General features: G+C 36.9%; 1 protein-coding gene and 1 long non-coding RNA gene across 6 annotated transcripts; one reads left to right on the top strand and one right to left on the bottom strand.

The window, feature by feature from the left end:
- Window positions 1-842: 842 nt before the first annotated feature.
- LOC117905005 lies at window positions 843-12,154 on the top strand. 5 transcript variants are annotated; one of them, XR_004649640.1, is made up of 4 exons: window positions 843-1,013; window positions 2,245-2,411; window positions 3,504-8,887; window positions 11,677-12,154. It is a non-coding gene; the product is annotated as an uncharacterized LOC117905005 (long non-coding RNA). The 5 variants fall into 5 exon arrangements; XR_004649646.1 differs by lacking the exons at window positions 3,504-8,887; window positions 11,677-12,154 and adding an exon at window positions 2,957-3,497 and having other exon boundaries at window positions 851-1,013; XR_004649642.1 differs by lacking the exons at window positions 3,504-8,887; window positions 11,677-12,154 and adding an exon at window positions 2,971-3,497 and having other exon boundaries at window positions 851-1,013.
- LOC117904995 (protein DETOXIFICATION 56) lies at window positions 9,012-11,251 on the bottom strand. The gene has a single exon (XM_034817851.1). The coding sequence runs from the start codon at window positions 10,973-10,975 to the stop codon at window positions 9,521-9,523; it is 1,455 nt and encodes a 484-aa protein (XP_034673742.1). The 5' UTR covers window positions 10,976-11,251; the 3' UTR covers window positions 9,012-9,520.
- Window positions 12,155-23,041: the final 10,887 nt, after the last annotated feature.

The raw sequence follows: 23,041 nt of genomic DNA on the forward strand, positions 1-23,041 counted from the left end.
GTGAACTTGTTATTAATAAGATTGATTTAGTTACATTAGTTAATATCAATAAGTTATTTTTAGTTGAATAAAAAAAATTATTTTTTTTATCTAGTAAAAAGACAAATATCAGCAAATACTTTGCCTTAAATACAAATTTTTTATAAAATTATAAAAATGATTTGCTCTTTTTAATGTTTTGATTTGAATATTTGTTTGAATTTAAGTAAAACCAACTTTAAGGTGAGGTTTTTCCAATACCTTCTAAGTTTTGATTTATTTTTATTTTTATTTTAAAAAGACACTCACACAACAATTTGTAATTTTTGTATGTAATTATGAAGTATAATAACTTTGAATTTAAATGATATGTATTTTTCTTCATATATATATATTTTTTTTCTGAACTTCTTATTGATTTTTTAACAAATCTAAAGTTCAAGTATTGTTTATTAACAAGTTTGAGAGGCAAACTGATAATTTTTGAATGTGGGCGAATAAACAAAGATTAAGAAAATAATGGGCATTTTATCCCTAAAATATTTATAATAAAAAATATTGCAAAACTTATGAAACTTCGAGTAATTATAAAAGATAAAAAAGGGAAAGTTTTGGAATATAGATTTGGTGTAATTTTTATTTGTTAGGAATTCAAAAGCGGATTATTTGATTAGAAGAGTCATTAGAACCTAATTTTAAAAATCTAACTTTTCATTTTTTTTATATCATATTTTAATTAAAATATGAATCTTTGTAATTAGAAACCCAATTACACCTTTTAACGAATTAATTCAAAAGCAAAGATATTTGATTACAAAAAAAGAAAGAAAATAGAACTGGTAAAAAGTTTCCAAAATTCACAGACCCAGCTTAAAACCGAAGTCATCGTCTTTGGCTCGGTCTCTCCGACAGCCACACCTATGGTTTGGCCCTTCTCATCAACAATTTCTCTTAAGGCCTCAAATCTCAAACAGCACAGGCCAAAGCTCCAGCTCTGTCACTGTTTCACTTTCTTCCACGACAAAATGCCCAAAGTGAGTGAAGGGCCATCTATTCTGGGTTGTATTTCTCTGTTTAGCATTTTGGCACTTTGGGTTTGTTGGAACTGAGAGTTTATCGGGTTACTGAAAACAGATGGGCTGTGATTTCTCTGTTGAAATTATAATCTTACTTATAAGTCGAATTAGAATAATTTTAGGAATTTGATAAATATTAGGAATTGTTATTTATGTGGGTTTTCTTTGTTAATTAGGACTCTTAGTCTAATAGGAATTGGAGTTTAGTATAAGTATGATTAGTTTATTATAAATAGGTTCATTATTATGTTGAAAAGTAGAACGCAATAAATTTTTATTTTAACAAAATATTATCAAGACCCAATTGTGTGGTTCCAACATTCTCTTCATTGATTATTGGCTGGTGGTTCTAAGGAAAAACAACTCAAATTAAGGATGATTTAAATGAAACATTACAAAATAGAGCCATTTACTGTTGTTCTTCGCTTTTCAAGAAGAAGGTAGGAACCGCTGAAATGTAGGACAAGAAGCAGCATTGTTTTCAGAAATGGCAGCAGAGGGATGTTTCACGAAGTGATATGGCCAAAATCTTCATGGGACTCACACCAATAAACCATATTAAATAGTTATGTCATCTTGGTTATATCATTGGGTAATAAATATTAGAGCAAGATGTGAATCTTGTGCAAGTCCAGTGAAGATATGGATCCATCTGATTACCAATCAAACAAGGTAAAAGGACCAAAAAAGGAAAAATGGTTTTGTCTGAGAGTGCTGAAATCTGCATTTCTCTGTTTCTGCTATTTTTCTGAGTTGATCTTGGGCTCAATACTCCATTGGTGTGGGTGTAACTCCAACTAGGGAATCCCTTCGCAAGGTCCAACTTCATGTTCCTGCTGCACTAGCATGATGCCTCGAATAAAATGTCATTATTTCATTCTATCATATTCGTTTCAGAAAAAATAAGAAGTACAGGAGAATCTTGGACCTTTGTGTGTAGAAATAATGGAAAAAAAAAATGGTGAATCGAACTATGTAAATTTTCTTATTTAAACCATTCATACTAACTGGGTCCTGTAGTAATTTTTGGAATGTTTAGAGGCTTGTATTTATTTCCCATGAATAAATCTTAATCATTGGCAACTAAAAAATTTATTTCTCAGTTTTCCCTTTGCCACAGATGATTAGATAATTTTGTAGCAATTATGCATAGAATACCTTATTCAAATTTCTTCTCTTTTGTTTGCAGGAACTAGTCTCATTAGTTAAGAAATGAAATTCCAGGGTCTGGCTTTATAAAGAAACTGCCAAATTACATAGAAAAGTTGGTATGTGTCTTATAGTCCTGACCTTCCTCCAATGATGGCAAAAGCTTGAAGGGCCATTGATAGGATGTTGATGGGAAACTAAAATCTGGTTAGTTCCTTGTGAATTTGGTTATCTGTAGTGCTTTTGATCAATCATGAAATATGTTAACAAATTTCTAAGAAACTTTGATGCTCCTTATGATAATATTTTGAACATAAATGCAGTTTTACGAGTGCATATTTATTTGATAATGGCTAGATGAACACAACATGTAAAATAATAGCTAGATTTGGAAAAGAAAAGAAAAAAGAATATATGATATCCTTCAACTGATCTGACACATCATTATGTTATAATTTATGCTGTTTGGTTCTCTAATAAGCTAGTGGGAATGGGCTTAGTGAAAAGATTTTGTGCAGAGTCATATGCATTGTACAGTTGTTTTTTAACTTGTGTTGAAGACCGCTTGGAATAATATGATCCACATAAAATAGCTGCATAACCCAATTCCATCCATATTTAAGTTCATCATTTACCACTGGGATTGTTGAATTGGATACTCATATGTTAGAGTATGAGTGACCAAGAATCAAGTCTTTTTATTAAGAATGGTGGTGTATGAATCAGAATATTTGATTTTGACCCCCATAAAGTTTCCTTCCATCAGATATCAAATGCAGTTTCTCTCCTCAGGGCCTAAGATACATAATTTGGATGAGTTTCAAGGCAGCTATAGTTGAAAGATGAATTAGGTGTCAATCTATGACCGATTCCCAATGTTGGTATGAATTCTTTTTGAACTCATGCATTCTTATAGAACTTTAGTTTCATGTATGAGAAAGTGTGTGGAATTTGTATGCCCATGTGATTTGAGTGGCGTCGATTATTTTAAATAGAGTTTGAAGGTGAAGATTATTTGCTTAAAATGGGATTATAGGGAAATGGGAGCCATAAGCACATCTAACAGTATGGGGTCAGGTTTTGATTTAATTGGAACTACACTAACAATTTCTTACAATCATTTGTGAGGAGGCTTAACTTTCCAATAATGATGTCTTTTACTCTGATGAATTTCTACCTTTTGTTGCTATATAGAAACAAAATTGATCCACTTAATTCCTTGGGGACGCCCTGTTGTTTACCATATATACGCTTTCTTGATTGTAGTGTGTATTCATTAACTACTTCAATATTTGATAGATGGGAGTTCTACTTTGATGCTGATTATGCTCTTGATGTATTTCTTGTACCTGTTGAATACAATTCTTATTATTGGAGAGTCTTCTTCCATTTAAGCATTATTCCTCCACTCTCTGAATTGCTGGATAGAGATGAATATAGTAAGAATTGATACTTCTTTCATTCAAATTGTTGTTCTTTGAATGCTTTGTAGTGAACTGTAGAAGAGAGATTGAAGAATAAAAGGTAGAAAATTCTTCTTCTTAATTAATTTTTTGTGCATAGACTCGTGCATATATATACAAAAATCCTAGGACCCAAATTTAGGACTTTCCTAACTCAATTACAATAAAATCCTTTTGATCATGGGATTGCCTAATTCTCTCTTCAAAATCACAACTTTTTTTATTTCATTCTTCCACACTCCCCCTCAAGTTGGTGGATAGATGTTTTTCATTCCCAACTTGGATATGTTTGCTTGAAACTTTGTACTGCTTAAACCTTTTATGAGTATATCTGCAAGTTGGTGGTCAGTAGGTATATAAGGGGTATAGATCAATCCACTATCTAGTTTCTCTTTGATAAAATGTCTATCAATTTCTTTGTGTTTCGTTCGATCGTGTTGCACTGGATTATGTGTAATATTGATTGCAGATTTATCGTCGTAGTAAAGTATCTTTGGCCCATCCCATTTGATCTTCAAATTTTCCAAAATAATCTTCAACCATAGTAGTTCATAAACTTCTTAGGCCATTGCTCGGAATTCTGTTTCTGCACTGAACCTTGCTACCAAACTTTTTGTTTCTTGCTTCTCCATATCACTAGATTCCCGCCAAGATAGGTGCAATATCCTGTAGTTGATCTTCTATCAACCAAATATCCAACATAATCCGCATCTGTGTATGCTTCAAGTACTAGTCTTGAACTTTATTTAAATAGGATGCCCTTTCTTGGAAACCCCTTAAGGTATTGTAGTACTCGATTAACAGCTTGTAGATGGACCTTTTTTGGACTGTGCATGAACTGGCTAATCACACTCACAACATATGCTATATCTAGTCTTGTGTGAGAGAGATAAATGAGTCTTCCTACTAGATGTTGATTTACCATAGTGTTTTTCTCAACCTCTCTGAGCTTATGATTAAGATCTGTTGGTGTGCTTGTTGGTTTATACGCCAACTTTCTTGTTTCTTTGAGAAAGTCTATAACATATTTTTGTTGAGAAATAAAAATTCTTTGCTTAGAGTGTGTAATCTCAATTCCTAGGAAGTATTTCAACCTTCCTAACTCTTTGATTTCAAATTCCTTGGTCAAACATTGTCTCAAAGTTTGCTTCTCTAGTTCATCATTTCCCGTCATGATGATGTTGTCTACATATACCATACCCTTAGAGATTGTTTTAGCATGTATAGAGATTTCTTCAATTTACACACCTTTTTAGTGGCTAGGTCACTGCCAAATCTAGGAGGAATTTCCATGAAAATTTCCTTTTCCAAGTCTCCATGCAAAAATGCATTTTTGACATCGAACTGTTGTAGATCCTAGTTGTAGTTAGCTGCCAATGATAACAAAATTCTTATAGTGTTCATCATTTGTAATTGGGGCAAAGGTCTATAGATAATCCACACCATATGTCCGAGTGTATCCCTTAGCCACCAATCTCACCTTATACCTCTTTAATGATTCATCTGCTTCATATTTAATAGTATAAACCCATTTTCATCCCACTGGTTTTTTTCCTGCAAGCAAATCTACGAACTCCTAAGTTTTATTTTTCTCCAAGGCCTTTATTTCTGAATTCATGGTTTGTTTTCAATTTTCATTAGATAAAGCCTCAGATAGAGTGGTAGGAATATGAATATTGTTCAAATTTGTAAGAAAACTCTCATAAGACCAAGATAACTTTTTGAATGACACAACATAAGAAAGTGGATACAAGGGATGTTTAGTACATTGCCTCATTCCTTTCCTGATGACAATAGGAAGTTCAGACCCAATTTGTAAGGGAAGAGGAGAAACTATTACCTCATTTCCAGAAGCCGGTTTAGGATCTTGGACTTGTATAAGTCTAGGGACTGTAGCTTTCTTACTTGAGTTTACTTTGCCAGTCATTCGATTCTTAGTAGACTTAGTGGGTGACGACTCAGGTTTAGGGACAGACTCAGGTTCAGGGATAGGATCAATGGGTGAGGGTATAGGTATTGAACCGGTGTCTTTAAAGGGGGTCAATGGGAAAGAAATCAATGAAATAGGAATCTCGATCCTTGTCTTCCTTGAAGTTTTCCCCCTGAAGATAAGGAATAGGAAGATAAAACTCTCTTTCATTGGAGGTAACATTTGCTAAGACAAAATTTTTTGGATAGAGGATGGTAACACTTGTATCCCTTTTGAGTTGAGAAATATCCCACAAAAATACATTTGACTACTCTGGGTCCAATTTTCCCCTATTTGGACTGTGAGCATGCACGAAGGACACACATCCAAATATCTTAGGAATGAGATGGTTTGTGGGTCTCATATTAGGATAGAAGGATGAAGGTACTTCCATGGGACTTTTGAAATCGAGGACTCTAGAAGGTAATTGGTTTATGAGATGTGTGGCAGTGAGGACTTCTTTCTCCCAACAAGATTCAAGCACATGATTTTGGAACAAAAAAGCTCGAGTTGTATCAAGTTGGTGATCATTTTTCCTCTTAGCAACTCCATTTTGTTGAGGGGTGTTGACACAATATGATTCATGAATTATACCCTCATATTGAAAGTATGGAGTTAAGACTTGATTGAAACAGTCTATGGCATTATTGGACCGAAACTTCTTGATAGTGACACTGAACTAATTTTTTACCATATTATGAAAATTTGGAAGAATAAAACTCACATCAAATTTGTGTTTAAGTAAGAAAATCTAAGAGGCCCTAGTGCAATCATCGATGAAAGACACGAACCAGTGCACCCCAGATATATTAGGGACAAGGGAAGGGCCCCAAATATTACTATGAATTAAATGAAAAGGTTCTGAACTTCTTTTATTTTGATGAGAAATGGTGAGCGCTTGTGTTTAACAAGTTCACATGCATCACAATGAAAACTCTCAATATCTAATTTACTAAATAGGGAAAGGAACAACTTAAGAGTTTGAAATGATGGATGTCCAAGACTACGATGATGAAACCAAAATTTTTCTTTATTTAAAAGATGATGCTCTGAAAGGAAAGATACAAATGACTTGCTTGTTGTCTCAAGGTAGTATAGCCCATTTCGTTCCTTAGTAACTCCAATCATCTTCCCCAAGTCTTGGTCTTGAAATGCATAATAAATAGGGAAAAATGTCATAACACAACCCAAATCTTGTGTAAGCTTTTGTATACAAACAAGATTAATGGACAACTTTGGAACATGGAGCACATTTCTGTAAGTATAGGACTAATCTGAACATCTCCTATACCCACAACAGTGGTTAAGGAACCATCTATTATGGCGATTTTCCTATTGCTTGGACAAGGGTTATAGTTTTTAAATTGGTGTAACGAATGAGTCATGTGATCTGTGTTCGAATCTATAACCCATGATTTGACAAAGGTTTCATCTGAGACTTTTAATCCAATGGAAATAGGAAACTTACCTGAAAGCGCCAATGAGCAGGTACCTGAAGGTTTCTCTAGAGTTCCCAACAAAGCTCTTATTTTTTCAATCTCTTCCTGATTGAATTCATCCTATTCCAAGGATTTTTCATCATTTGGTTGAGCAACGGACAAGTTTTCTTGCCCATTATTCCTCTATTATCCTCCTTTGTAACCCTACTTTTTGCTAGATGTCGTTGGCTTACCATGAAGTTTCTAACATTTTTCCTGTGTATGTCTAGGTTTCTGACAGTGAGTGCACCATAAGTTATCCTTGTTATCACGGTTTGAAGCCTTTGACCGATCAGTCATTTTGTTATCAACAGTGCTAGCCTTTTGTTAGCAACCATAGCCGAGCCTTCCATATTCTGAGGTTCAAGCATGACACTTCTCTTGCTTTCTTTTGCTTGAATAATGGAGATAGTCTCATGCAAAGTTGAAAGCTCTTTGCTAAGTATTGAACTTGAACTTGGTCAAACTTAGCATTGAGACCAACTAAGAAATCATAGACTTGATCCTTTTCAATGCAGTTCTTTAGGATTGCTGCATCCTCAGGGCATTTTGTCTCAATACAACAATAGTGATTAAGTTCTTGCTATAGGTTTTTCAACATATTGGCATACTCCGTGACCGTCTTGTTTCCATGTTTAGTTACTTTGGTCTTAGCTTTTATTTTGTACACCTGGGCTGCATCTAGTGCCCTTGAGTTTGTCTGATGAACTGCATCCCAAATGTCTTTAGCAGTTGTCAAGAACATACAAGTGTTCCTTTAGAAAGGTACAAACAAGTTGTGACCATTTTAGATAATTCTTCTCATTGAGTTTGTATGTCTCTTGAATATTCTGCAAGTCTCTTGTGTTATAAGTGCTAATCACTTCTTTAGAAGGATTGGTGAAGCTAGTAGTTTGTGATACCTCAGACCTTTTTTTTGTGTGAAAAGTATAAAAGTCTTTTGGTTAAAAGAACTCACCAATTGGGATTAGAGACCTGAGTAGCTCCAACTGATGTCGATGTGGAACGGCGATGGCTACAGTGATGGCGTTGGAGGTTCGACATTCTCGACGATGATGGAGGTATGTCAGAGATCAGGTATTCTTGATTTCTGATTATATCTACAGTGCAAGGAACGCTTGTAGAAGGAAAGATCTTTGGTTGCAGCAACGGCGATGGTGTGATTCCTCTTGTGCGATGAGTCTTGACGGCACCAGGGTGGGATTATAAGGGAAAGTGGAAGCCGACGGTGAGGAAGTGACAACGACGACAATGCAGTGCGACAATGATGGTGGCGAGAAGAAGACAACTTCGGCACATAGAGAAGACGATAGCAGCGGTGCATACTTACAGCAATGGCGACAGCAACAATGAGAACTTATGGCAATGGCAACAGCGAGGAAAGTGGATGGCAGCGTGAGGCAGCAGTGCGACCTTAGTGGCGTGATGGCAGGAAGTTCCCTTTTCCAACAACACAATGGTCATTTGCGATCCACTTTTGCAACAACCGAGAGATGGATATGACACCATGGAGACAGATGGTAGTGCGAGGACAATGGTTGTTGCGTCAGTGCGCTGAGTTCTGTTTCCGATTGCTTTCACGCTGAGTTCGCGATCAGGTTTTACTGTGTCAGTGTGAAGCTATGTTTGCAGCACAAAGAGGGACACCTTAGGGTCGACTATGAAGATCGGCTACGATTTTCAACTCGGCAATGAAGGCCAAAAAGCTTCTCTTCCCAAATTTATGAGCCTAGAGCTCTGATACCATGTAGAAGAGAGATTGAAGAATAAAAGGTAGAAAATTCTTCTTCTTAATTAATTTTCTGTACATAGACTCATACATACATATATACATATATATACAAAAATCCTAGGACCTAAATTAGGGACTTCACTCAATTACAACAAAATCCCTTGATCATAGGATTGCCTAATTCTCTTTTCAAAATCACAACTTTCCTTATTTCATTCTTCAACATAAACAAAAACCGTTTGTGTTTGATTAATGGACATGCAAGTAAAATTAGAGAAGGTAAGACAAATCATTTGCTCCTTGGAATCTGGTCTAGAAAGGAAGCTGCAGTGACTTCCAAGATAATAGCTGCCCATGGTTCAAGCATGAGAAAGCCTAGGAGCTGGAGTTTCAAGTTCTGAACCTGGATTTTTTAGATGGTTAATAGCTCCAATTAACACATTCATTTTGGATACTGATGTGTTTTTTTAATCAGATGGATTGATTATGCTGTTCTAAGCTTTCTGATGAATTTTTTTCAGAATTTGACAGTACCAGGTCTGTCGAGCATGAACCATGAAGTTTATATACAATCTCTGTTCCTGTTTGATTTATGCAAGGTCTCCATATGAGTGCATAGCCTGTTTGTGGCATGCTGGCTTCAACAGTGCTCAATTTCCCCTGAGAAATTATGTTCATGGATTTTCGAGGGTCTTCAAAATTCTGTGATTTTCATCTTCCTTGGCAATTTCCTGTTCCCTACAGGCAAGTATTTGTGCCTTGCCAGCTGCTTCAGCCCAATCAATCCTAAAAATGAACACCAACAACAAAGCCAAGCACACGACCACACCGACCAAGAGCCCTATTAGTAGTCCCCCAAGTCCAAGCCCTGCCTTGAAAGCAAAAACCATGCCCAAGGGCAGGGCCACCAAGTAGAACCCACCAAGATTGGCATACATTGCCAACGACATCCTAGCTGTTCCCCGGACTATTCCTCCACAAACTGCTAAAGGGAAGTTCACCACCTCCACCGGAGCCATTAGCAGCAGCATCTTCTTTACACCTCTGATAGTCCTTGCATCGTGGCTATATAAATACCCCCAAATACCTCTGGCAGAGACCATCATTGCAGCACCTATGCAACCCGAGGCGAAGCTCACCAGAAAGGAAATATATGCTGACTGATAAGCAAGGTCTGGTTGGTTTGCGCCAAGTTCATTCGAGACACGGGTGGATGCACATGTAGCAAGCGATTGCATGACAGAGAAGAGCAGGTAATCAAAGTTTAGCACTATGGCTAACTCCCCCACTGCCTGCTTGGCATTCGGGAGCCGCCCCGTGAGCAACACCAAAATCTCATAGCACCACCACTCAAGGCAGGTGGTGAGGCAACTTGGACCACATAGTTTTAGCATTTTGATCCAGTCGCCTACTCCTTGATCCCACCACCCTCCTTCCTTCCATCTTCTTTCCTTGCTACTCTCTATCCTCAACACATAAAATGCAAGCAGGATCACAATAAGGAGATCAGTTACCCAGCCTGCCATGGAAACTCCCTTCAGACCCTTGGCTCTGGAGAGTAAGATGTTGATAGGTACATGAAAAGCCAGTGCAACAGACGTGCTGAACATTATAGGAAAGACCATGCTTTGCGCGCTCAAGTAGGTTTTCAGAGGACAAAGCAATGAAATGACGAACAAATCGGGCAGGAGGTACAAGAGATAGGTCTTGGCAACCATAGAAATATCTTCTTGTTGGCCAAAATAAATGAGGATCTTGTCAACGTTGAGCCACAAGAAGGATATAGGCACTGCAGTAGTCAGCAACAAGATGGTTACCATGACAAGGGTCTTGTGTAGAAGCCTAACATTTTTAGCCCCACAAGCCTGACCACATATAGGTTCCATGGCACAACAGAGCCCATTCAACACAGAGTAGCCAGTCACATTTGCAAAGGTGAACCCGAGCACACCACCGGCCAACTGCAGCTCTCCAAGCTGGCCCAGAAACACAGTAGTGATGACACACTTGCCCAGCCAAGCCAAGTTCATGACCATGAGGGGAACCACAATTCCTCTCTGCTTCCTCAGCTCGGATAGCATCGTATGTGTAGGAGGGGGAGGTGAGGGCAGGTGAGGGAGCTTCTCCATCTGTGTTGCAAAATGGAATGGTGGGGTGGTCTCCAAGACTAGGAAAGATAAGAAATTTAGGTATTTAGATAGACATTGAACATGAAGAAGTGCATGGGTTTCGTGAAGGAGTTTGTCTGTAAAGGAGAACAGGAAAGCTGGCTTTTTGTAACCGCCAATTATGGAAGAGAGAGCTGGTGGTGGATTTTATAGTGGGTGATGAGAATGATATTACGCTAACACAGATTTCATTCCCCCCACGTTTCTCTCTTGAGGATATTAGCATTCAGTGGCATTTACGAAGTAATATAGTTTAAAAGAGGAAATCACACACCTGAAAAACTCATCCATATCACCATTAACGAAGAAGCTTAAAGACGTAACCATCCACCTCTTGGCATTAATATGGGAAACTCCATTTACTTAAAACAGAGGGGAAAACATGTCTATGCATATTTTTCAATGATCTTTTTTTCTAACTAGTTATTTTATTTTAATGTTTTTTGCTTTAGAAAATGGGGTGTAGAGTGGTGAAATTAATTAATTTAGAATTTTGTTATGATTGTAGTGTAATACTATGACATGTTATAATGCAGGCCATATTATAATATATAAAAAGGTGCTTTTTTGGTACAATACCGAAAAGGCTCCATCAATTGGGTAGTGCTAATATTTTCAAATCACATTATTTGTATTCTGAATTTCATTTGTTTGTATCTTAGCATTTTCAGGTGCTCAAATTTGGTATTTGATAGGTACGAAAAAGAGACGTAACTAACAATTCATAGGATGCCAATAAAATTCCCACCAAAGCCTAAATTAGCTTTGCTTTGTAAGATTCGGATTTGGTTAGGTAGATTTCAACTGGGTTAATTTAAAAAAACCTTGGCCGTATAATGGCTCCATGGGGTAACATATGTGGAGAAAAGATTTAGAGGGATTTGTTGTTAAAAGGGAGTGGGCAATAATGCAGTGTGGTCCTCCATTGCTTCTCAAGCTATTAGGTGGCTGAATGGGGAGCAAAGGTACTCAGCTCTCAAAGTATTAAAAGAGCCATCATATCTGAGCTTTCACTTTCCTAATGTAAAGTCACTTATAATTTTATTTGTTTGCTTTAACTTTTCATTCATCGTAGTAATATAGGATGAAAAAACAAACAAAGATTTTACAAATGGTATCAAAGTCAATCATCGACTCCAGTGTGGGGATTTATTTGGCCTCGTGAGGGGTGTTTGTTTGTTTGGTTTTGTAATCTCATGGGACACAATGAGGACATGGTGTCTATATGATGGGGGGGGGGTTATGATGTCTCACATTGGATAAGGGAGAAAGTTCTTAACACTATATAAGTATGAGTTCCTCTTAATTATCTACACACGTTTTAAAGTTGTGAAAACCTCTTTGGGTCCAAAACGAATAATATCTACATGTTTGGGTGTGGGTCATTACAACTGGTATCAGAGTCGATCCTTGACTTTGGATTGGGGGTTTGTTTTACCCCGCAGGGTATCTGTTTGTTTGGCCCCGCAATCCCATGGGACACAACGAAGACGTTTTGTCTGCATGGAGGGGTGTTTGTAATATCCCACATCGAATGGGGGAGAAAATTCTTGATACTATATAATTATGAGTTTCTCTTAACTATGTAAACACGTTTTAAAGCCGTGAGAGCCCCTTGGATCCAGAGCGATCAATATCTACATGATTGGGAGTGGGTACTTAAATAAGTATAAAATGAGATATGAAAAAGTTTACCATCAAGGGATCTCCACTTACAAATGTCAATATCAACCATTAACCTAGTGATGCCCATTTGATATTGTTTCTGAAATGAAAAAACCAACTGTAAAACAAAATGGTCTGTGATTTTTTGAGCTTAAGTTTTTAGGGAACTTGTGAATCGAAATAGTTGTTTGTGGACACCACATTTGGAGCCTTTTGGGTACCATAAAACACTGCTAGTACAGAAATATTAGGATTTAGGGGGACAGAGAGACTAAATGGTTATATGGGTTCATCATCATTCATTTTCCTTTCCCCCTTTTTTTATAATGGCCACTTTGTTTTCCACTTGTTCCCCATTGATAAAGCTTGCGTATCCGCCTCAATTCTAGTGACTGCTATCTAATTATTTGATGCCTTTATGATTTAGCATTGCCCCATGAACATCATGGTTGTCACACATATCACCAACTCCCTTAATCTACTGGGCACTTGTAGTGGAGTATGCCTTTATTTTGACTGAAGTTTTGGTCATCCTAGAGATTCTGCAGTTCATGATCTTTGCAAATGATGTAAGGTTAATCGGCAGGAATATAGAGCACTCAAAATGATGTTAAAGGATGAGGAAAAGATGATGGAATTTAATATAAAGTTCAACTTTGATAAGAATATACCCTCAGCAAATAAAGAAGAATGCACCTTATTTCTCTATATTTGAGAATCTGAGATAAAGGCAAGGCCAAACCAATTGAAAATAGAAAGCATTAAGTTATTGACGAGACTAATAGCAACGACAGAAGGTCTACAAACACAGTTGTTTGGTCACCAATAATTTTCAGAAAGCAATCTCCATCAATCACTCTGCACCCACATCACAGGCCTCTAGCTTTCTTATCATAGAAAAAGTTGGAGCATGATCGGTCTCGTTGGTTTCCTTTATACTTTCAAAGATGGCACGACTCTATGCATGATGCAGCAGTTGCATTCAATGGTGTTGAAGTTAGCCAGCGAGGTGCCACCAGTCCGTGAACTCAGGTTTCACTTTGTCCAGGTTAATGTCAAGCAGAAGAGTCTTCTTCCAAGAAAGGGTGCAACAATGAATGTGAATTTTCTATTGAATTATGAGTCAATAGGTTTGATTATTTGAAGACTTAAACCATAATCAGATTACAGAAAGATACGATGGATTGGGTCAAGCCAATTGTATTTGGGAGCCATAAGAGGCATAAAACAAAGCATTTTACATATTAAACTGTAAACAAGGACAGTGTCTGACTGTGTAAGCACTGGCAGCACTGAGAGTAGCGCACTCCCCTCAGCTGCTTCTGGGGCAATCAAATGTGAGCTCTAACAATTAAGTACTGAAATTTTTTGGATTTGAAGCTGACCACCAAGCCACAATTAACGCCATGATTACCAAATATCAGTTGGTTTCACCATCGTTTTCTCATGTCGCACGTTTGAAAAAATGCCGCTGAAGAAAATAGTGCTGATCATGGATATATTAATATTTAAATTTTACTAATATATCAAAAAAAATATTGATCATATTTTGAAACAAAATATAAGTGAATGAAAATTGATAAAAACATTAAGAAAAGTTCAAAAAGTAAATAAAAAAACATATATTGAAGTTATTTTAACATATATATATATATTTTGAAGGGTATAAGGCATTTTGAATATATTAAAGAATATAAAAGAAATGTTCATATATATATATATAAAGTATTTTTTATTTAAAAATGTTAATAATTTTATTTATAAAATTATAAATATATTTATTTAATTACCATAATTAAATTTAATTTATTTACAATAAATTTATTTTAATTATTTTATAATATATATATACTAATAAATTTTATTTTATGAACTAATATATATACATGTAATATGCATCTTAAGAAACCAAAACCAACACAGCTTTACTAGCAAGTAATTTAAATTTCATGTAGAATGCCAGGTTCAAGTCCTGGTGGTGTGCTTTGGGTTTATAATTTCTAATGTGTGAAAGTGAATCCCACATCAGAAATGCGGAGCAAAATGAAGCTGTATTTAAGAAAAGATGCTCCCATCTGGTGCACTGTTGGGGTGCGGATTGGGCTTCAGCAAGGATGCGTGCGCCAAAATGTCGCCGGAAACCTGAAAATCGGATGGCCGATATTTCGACATTTCCATCCCATATATGTGTATACTAGATACCTGTACCCAGGTCTGCAAAACACATGAAAATGACTGTCTGCATCAGTCCCTCTCTCACTCCACACATGGCAGGGAGAGTACATCCACCAAGCCTTTTAGCCAGTCATTGGTCTCTGTAGGGCCTTCTTACCTACGTATAAATCATTGTAAAATGAGAAGCTTCTAAAAACACAGCCACTCCACATACACTATTCTTATTGGAAGCTCCCAATCATCTTGGGTTCTGTTTCCTTTTTTATTCACTCTGCCATCCCAACTCTCCTAGTGTTTCTTTACCTAAGCCTGTTCAGACAAGTGGGTGGGAACTGTCTTCATCTTTCAAAGCCTCCAGAGATGTTAAAGGATGGAAAAAAGAAGAGAGCCCAGGATAATACTTACTAGTTTAATTTGGAGTTGTAATTGCTCAACGTTTGCTGCCATGGAAGATCTAACCGGCTGATCAAGCAAGAGTTTAAGCTCATTGATACTACTGGTGATGGGAAAATTTACTAGAGCTCAGGGAAGTGTTCTGCTTGGGGTGTGACAAGTTGACAGCTAAAAAGAAACCAGAAAGAAAATAAGGACAGATTTGGATTGTAATAGTGATGGCTAATATTGAATTGAAGAGGTTCATGGGTGCTAGGGAGACAGTTTCATGGATTCTTATTATTGATTCAGGCTCAAATGCGCTCTTATCAGCTATGGAGCTGCAACTTGAATAATTAGTATGCCTCAGTTTCGATAATTAGGATGCTTCCCAAAATGAAATTTAAGGGCTATGTTGAGTAATTTGTGCAAGAATACCATTTAGAACCTTAGCAGGCCAAGGGGTGGCATGGATCTCAATCAGGTTATCAAATAGAACACAACCAGCAAGGCTTTTTTCTTCCCAAAATGAAAAATCTGTGTGTCCATCTGGAAAAATAAGGGGAAATTACAGAAGCAGTCCTATAATGTTTATGCAACATAAGCCATACTCATATCTTAGGATTAAAATATGATGTTTGTGCGAAATGGCCTCAGCATAGATATGGAAAAAAACAAATAAAAAGAAAGAAGCTTTTGGAAATAGTGGAGAGATTTCCTTTGTCCTTTCATAATTATATCGGATTGTAGTGGGATCAGAGGTGGACCTCTTTGCTTTGTCTGGATCATAAAGATGGGTGCTTGGTGACAATCAAACGTTGAAAGCTTGAGCTAGTCTTAGAAAACTCCAACAAGGCTACAAATAATATATGGCATAAAAACAAGGAAATTTTGTACCATTCAGGGGTTTCTGTTTTTAGTTCCACTGAATTCTAAGTCATTGAATCCAGCCTGAGTTTCTTCCCTCATTGATGGCTTTTCATTGCCGCTAGATCTACCAAAAGGTCTGCACTAAAATTTTCACTATATGTCATCATAACATATTGAACCTTAAATAGGGTTTGATTCCAATGATCAACACCTTGTCATATCTAGCCCACCATTTGAGGGTTCGGACAGTGAAATATCATGTTGGTTTCAGGACTTTTGCAAGAATGGATTTTCATACTACTATTTATAGTATAGCTTCTATGAAAATTTGTGAAATATTTAATCAACTGTACAAAGAAATAGGTTGAAATCATCCAAGCCCATTCTTGGTATCAAATGGGGCTGTGTCCAATCCTTAGATTCCAACAAATACAAAGGCACTAAGCCCTTTAAAAAAGTATCCATAATTCTAGTCTTAAAGATGATGTGTTCTTGATGGATACAACTTGGTTAAAGCAATGTTCTCGGGCATGCCTCCAATAATTCAGCGAGATTCCGTGCAGAAAACATGTACTCCAGGCACAAAATGTTGAGAAGACTACATATTTTTCTTCTTATAAGCTCCATAGACTAGTAGTCAGGTAGGAGAGGAGACCCAAGTAAAAAAACCCTAGCAGAAGTTGAATTTATATCTACTCTATCCAACTAGCTACTTGCTTGCTGTTGAAGGACGGTTCAATATATTCTTGTGCCTAGAGATGATGAATCTCTTTTTTAATATACATGCATAACTGAGACTTACCAACCAACTTGTACCATGCTCTTCGAATAACCAATCAGCATAGTGAAATGTAATAGGTAAAATGGGCTGGGCCTTGGGGCAGGCATTGTGGGACAAACCCAGGCTTTAGGCCAGGCCCAACAGACACCATTCTCAGGCTCCACCTGGCTGTCTGTTAGCTTAGCTATAAGCCCATAACTTGTGATTAAGAATCTAAATTTGTATTGAATCCCCACATATGTTACTATAGAAGAACAAATAGCCTTGTCCTTGGACCTCACACACAACAAACAACTCTTTCAGCATGTAGTACTATAATATAATTACCTATCTTTCATGTGATTACAACAATTACTTTTTTTTTTCCTTCCCATAGATTGCTATCTTGTTAGAATATTGATCAGATTCATGACGAAACCAACATTTTTGAAGCTTGTTGAGTACGGTTAATAATTAAATGAAGGGCAGTTTGTATTTTAACACCAAGCATATATAGACTCGTATATATATATATGTTATCTTCATAGTTTAGCCGGTCCGTACACCTTTGAAATACTTTAGGTTTATATTAAACTTTGAGCACCTTTGTCTAGTACTCCTTGCTAAGAACTATTAATAAAGCCCATTTCCGTTATTAGTTTCTTCTATTGAAATCATTAAGCAAATTCCTCATTGCATTGGAACTGCTTTATATATGGTTGCTACTTTTCAATAAGGAACTGAATTCTAGAGTTTTTAAGTTAAAAGTTGCATAAAAATATTCCTTATAACCCTAGGTTGCACTTTTAGCCAACAGTCTTGTTTTCCAGGATCCCTTTTATTGGGATGAATGCAGTTTCTAATTCTATTAAATGGTACTTCCATTTCTCCTGTGTATTAATACACATGTTTCATACAGATAAGAAAAATTAGCAGACAACGCAAACAAAGATCTAAAAGAAGTACAAGGGTTTCAAGTCATTGATTCAAGGTCTAATTCCATGATTATTAACCATGGGGCATAGCAGTGTGGGAGAAGACTTGTTGCAATGCTGGTGCATTGAGTACAGGTTTGATCAAGCACAGGGTGAAGCTATTACCAACGTGATTCCAAATCTGTCGCCATGGATCACATGGGGGCCTCAATTTTGTCGTTTCCTAAGTCTATAAGATAATCGCCATACTCTACCCATTAGAGTTAATTATTACAAACTCAGGTTTGAAAGCTTTGTGTTTGTCCTCCCTGGATCACAAGTAGATGATAAGATGTAACAGCCTTGAACCGGAAAGAAAGGGCTTGTGAGCAAGCAGAAACATGCAACATTGTGCCAGATTCGAGGAGATAGGTGCCTCTCACATGGGACCTATTTTAATTCTTTTTTCATTTCCCCCGCTTTCTACCGAATGGTTCCGCCATCCACCATATATTTGCTTTCTTAAATATAGTTGTTTATAGGAAGATGGTAAAGGATTGATTTGTTTAATCAAAGGACTTGATTAAGATAACATACTAAAATATTATCAAGTCTCTGGAATCAAAGCTGTGACAGTTTCTAAGCTTTCACCTCTTTCATCATCATCTTCTACTGCTCTCTCTAGGCAAGAGCCTGCCTTTCTTGAAGACCCCCACACTTCCCATGCCCATGGACTAACATGGGGTATAATAGTTGGCTCTGATTTTAACTTCCCACAGCTAAGCCAAGACCATGAATTGTGTCCAAATGCACATGGGGATCAATTTTATCAGAGGGCTGATAATTCCTTACCCTGAAAACAGGCTGTCATGGTTACTTCTTCCCATAGAGCCCGTGAACTTGACGCTAATTAACTCTAATACACGAAAGGCAGGCTTCTTGCAGAAAAAGGATCAAAATAAATCCATATATATCCATTATTGTGAACTTGAAAATCATGGTATTGGGAGCCCACCTGATTATTAAGATGACATTGAGGGCGCGGTTTATATAGAAGAACATTATAAATACAAGGGTACAAGGGCTTCATATCCCCACCTATCCATATGGGATAGTGAAGAAAATAAAATAATGACAATGCTAACACTTCAAAAAGAATTTCTAAAAAATAATAATAATAACAGATGGTTTTGTGTAGCCGTTTTGCTGCAGCACTTCTGTAACGGTAACCTAGTTATTCACATGAGTATGAGACATGTTCTCAGGAACTTTTCATGTCCATCAGGTCTATTCTCTTGTGGATGAGCCCCATGAAGTTCTTCTTCTTTCTTTTCTAGTTGAAATTAGGGTTCTTAAGCACATGACATGTGAAGTACTGTAGAATTCCTTTTAATTGATAATAGTACCGGCTTTAATCTATCAATAATTTCTAAAGAATCACATGTGATGCATATGTTCAATTCTTATTCAGCAAATACCTTGATCCTGTAAAACATGATGGATGGCAAGACTTCATGTCCATCTCTACTAATCAATCAGCCCATTTTCAATCTAAATAATTTACGAATATGAACTCAGTTAATCTTATTTATTAATTATCTTTTTGAAACTCCAATAAGTTACATTAAGTTTTTGAAAATGGAAAGGGACACCCTTGGAGAAATGAAAGGATCAAGTTACTGACTTCCCATTATATTTATAATGTTACGGATAATTAATGCAATCAGTAGCAGTATAAAATATGAAGCAGGTAAGCAAAACGACAGAGGTGTGAACAAAGCAATGGCTTAAACCTCTGTTGGGATGATGTTGACCCGGTGAGTTCTCCATTGACTGGTCTTTAACATGGCTGGGTTGTAGTTTTATGACTTTGTTTCTTCTTCATATTTTTTTTAGTGGTTGAGAAGAGAGCGCAGACCCATCCAACGAGAAAGACAAAAGAGTAGAGTGGCATCAACTTGAGATTAATTAATTAATTAATTAATTTCAGGGCCATATAACTACTTTAGATTCCTGTTCATCCATTCAACCACCTCTCTCTTGGATGAGTTTTCTTTTGTTAATGGTCAAGTCATCACTTCCCATTCAATAAAGGGAAACTATTTTCGTACAGACCTGCATTCTTACAAGATCAACCTTTTTCATGGAAATTTAGGTTAGATTTTTTGGCATTAATGAGACAAAAAGAGGAAACATTTGAATAGTGCTATACCCTTTCAAATGGTACCGTATTAATAATCTTTGTATCCTCAGAAAATGAGGGGGCCGGGATGCAAGGGAATTAACGAAGTACAAGTAAACATGGGAAAAAAAAGAAGAAAAAAAGGCTAGTCACAGATCCATCATGAGAATCACAAAGGTGGTACCATGGAATCCTCCTAGTAAAAGAAAAAGAGAGGAAAATAGAAATCCTATGTAACTAGAAAAGGACAAGGTGTGGCCAGAAATGGAAGATAATGATATAAGTAATAAGACTCCCCACATGGTGCAATTGAATTGGGTGTGTGGGACTGAATGCCATTATGAAGTGATTGAGGGATGGGGATAAGATTAAAAGAGAGGGGGAGGAGGGTTGAAGAAGTTGGAAGTTGGAAGTGAATGAGGATCTAAAAAAGGGGAAGCTGGGGGCCACAGCAATGAGGTTAGCAAAGAGGGGCATAAGAGAGAGCCCGACAAAGAGCATCTTTATTCATGGGTTTGCGCCCGAGGGTCATGCGACCTTTTCTGAGTTGTTACAGTGCCAAATGAATGGAAAAAGAATATTAAAAGAAAGAGAATCCCAAAGTTTTCAACTCTTTCTCACACTCTCAAGTCTCAACTCAACTCTGTTATTGAGAAAGTGAAGTGAGCCGTCTCCCACGGCGCTCGTGCTCTGCCCTGCTCTGGACACCTCCCTGTCAGCGCCACCCACGCGTCTTTACTCTCTCCCACCTCCACACCCTTGGTCTTCCAACACTCTGGATTATGCGGTCAAACCATGTCCACCTTCCACATTACACCCTCTTATCCTCTCTTCTATACATGTCTTGTTTCTCTTCTTTTCTCAAGGCATGTAGGGCTTCAAAATTTCAAATTTGCGTGCTTCCATCCATGGACATGTATCAACTTATTTTGTAAAAAATCATACTCCTGTGTTATTAAATAAATAGGTTGACCTAATCAAGTGGACGAGCTCAACTTGATTAACCAAGGGATGGCTTCTTGCAAAGGTATATACATATACCTTTCTTTTTATTTTTTTTCCATTTTTCACGAGTCTACTTGCAAGGTAACCATGTATATGTTCCTCTTACTTGGCATTCCACATAGCATGGCCAATCCATCTAAATAAAGTTGGCCTCGAGTTGGCGCACGTAATCATCAATTCTTAAGTCTACTTCTCTATCCTTACAACTCATCCATTCTCCAAGTCAATGATCTGTTCTCATTCTTTTTCTTCCCATGATGATTGAAAATACAACTAAGTTGTACACTTATAGATCTCCTCTGTCATGATTAGGGTTGTCAGGCCCCCTTTTCTTTTCCTTTAATAATCTAAATGCATCTATTTCAAATTAAAATGTTTTTGATGTTGTGACATGTTAATGGAACACCGGCTACATTGCTTCCTTAGTTCAAGGAATTTAGTTCACAACTAGTAGGTTTGATGTTTTTATCTATCTACATATTTTCATCAAAACTAATAGACTCATTGATTACATTACCTATCCTAAATATGATACAATGACGAATGCAAGGTTTTGGGACCGATTATGTGGGATGATTGTAGATGAATTTCGATTCACAAACATGAATGATGGCAATGATTTATACAAGAATTATTATTGTTAACAACCGATTTCATGCTAAAAACACGAGTGTAGGGTGTCATGCCCAAGATTAATTTCTTGATGTTAGGATCAAGTTCATGATCTGCAATCTTAATAACACAACATTTTACCCCAAGGGTGGTTATTACTAGCATCAACAGTCAGATGTGCTCACCACTAAAATTGCTTTTAAGCTCACCAAGTAGAGTTTTCCTACCAATTTGTCTAATTTTGTTAAAAAATATTTTGACTTAAAAAAGAGTTTATAATGCATGAGTAAGATTTAATGTTTTCTTTCTAGAAAAGCCTTGCTTTAACTTGTGAAATAATCTGACTTAATTAGGATCAGATTTAACTTCAACTAGGCTAAAAATGAAAAAGTAGACATCAATGCTGGGCTAGGCTGTCCCATTATGGTGCATGTGATATGGTTCCAAAATGGCCATTGATAATTGACCTAATTTTGGCTTAATTAAGGCACAAGCCCAATCATTGTTGACAAGACATATGTTGCTCTCATCACATTTTTGGAAACGAAAGAGAAAGAAAAGACGGAAAAAAGAAAAAATCATGGCTTTAGGGTAGTTGATACCCACTAGCGAATGGTTCGTGGTCTTAAAACTCACACATATATCTTAAGTAGTTTAAGAGATTTTAGCTTTTCACCGGAGAATATTCATATATGGATATATTTTCATATTATTTTTGAAATAATATTTGTGTGGCCATTAATTGATACAAAGATAATGGAAGGCTCAATTCAGTGGGATTATACACATAAATAATTGGCCAGGAATAAATATTTCTTCCGTTGTTGTGGGGGGTAGGTGATGTGAAGCTAGGACAGCAGAGCCAAAAATTATGCAACAAAGGAAGAAAACCAGGAAATGAAGTTCACAGAATAGACCCCAAAGGAGCGGGGGAAGAGACACGTGTCGAATTTTCAAAGGCATATGGACCCCCAACGTTAACATCGATTGATGAATAGATAGAATTTCTTTTCAGACCCTACTACCCGTTGGTGCATGTGGATCATGGAAAATTGAACCGGACGGACCCAAATCTCTCTCTTTCTAGATCTCTCTCTCCTGTTATTACTTGACAGTTCAATTTAAATGTGCCAGCTACAGCTTCGTTTGGTTTGAAACTACAAAACTGCCACTGTGCTCCTCTGCAGTGATGATGATGGTTCCACGAAAGACCTCCACCCCACAAAAGCCATTTCTTCATAGCAAAAGTTCAAAACGTTGGAGCGCTAAAAAACATGCCCTAGAGAGTGAATAAGATCTAGTCAGTTACGGACTTCCAGTTGAGAGTTCAGAGAACATTACAGCTGCGCATGAAGGTCAAGTGTATTGAGAACTACAATTGGGTGCGGTTGATTTGGAAGTTGGTATTTAATTAAGCATTTCTTGATCATAGGTCACTGAATGGTCAAGGATTTTGGTGGTGAATATCATGA

The sequence above is a fragment of the Vitis riparia genome, chromosome 2 (assembly GCF_004353265.1).
Source record: "Vitis riparia cultivar Riparia Gloire de Montpellier isolate 1030 chromosome 2, EGFV_Vit.rip_1.0, whole genome shotgun sequence".
Classification (NCBI taxonomy): domain Eukaryota; kingdom Viridiplantae; phylum Streptophyta; class Magnoliopsida; order Vitales; family Vitaceae; genus Vitis; species Vitis riparia.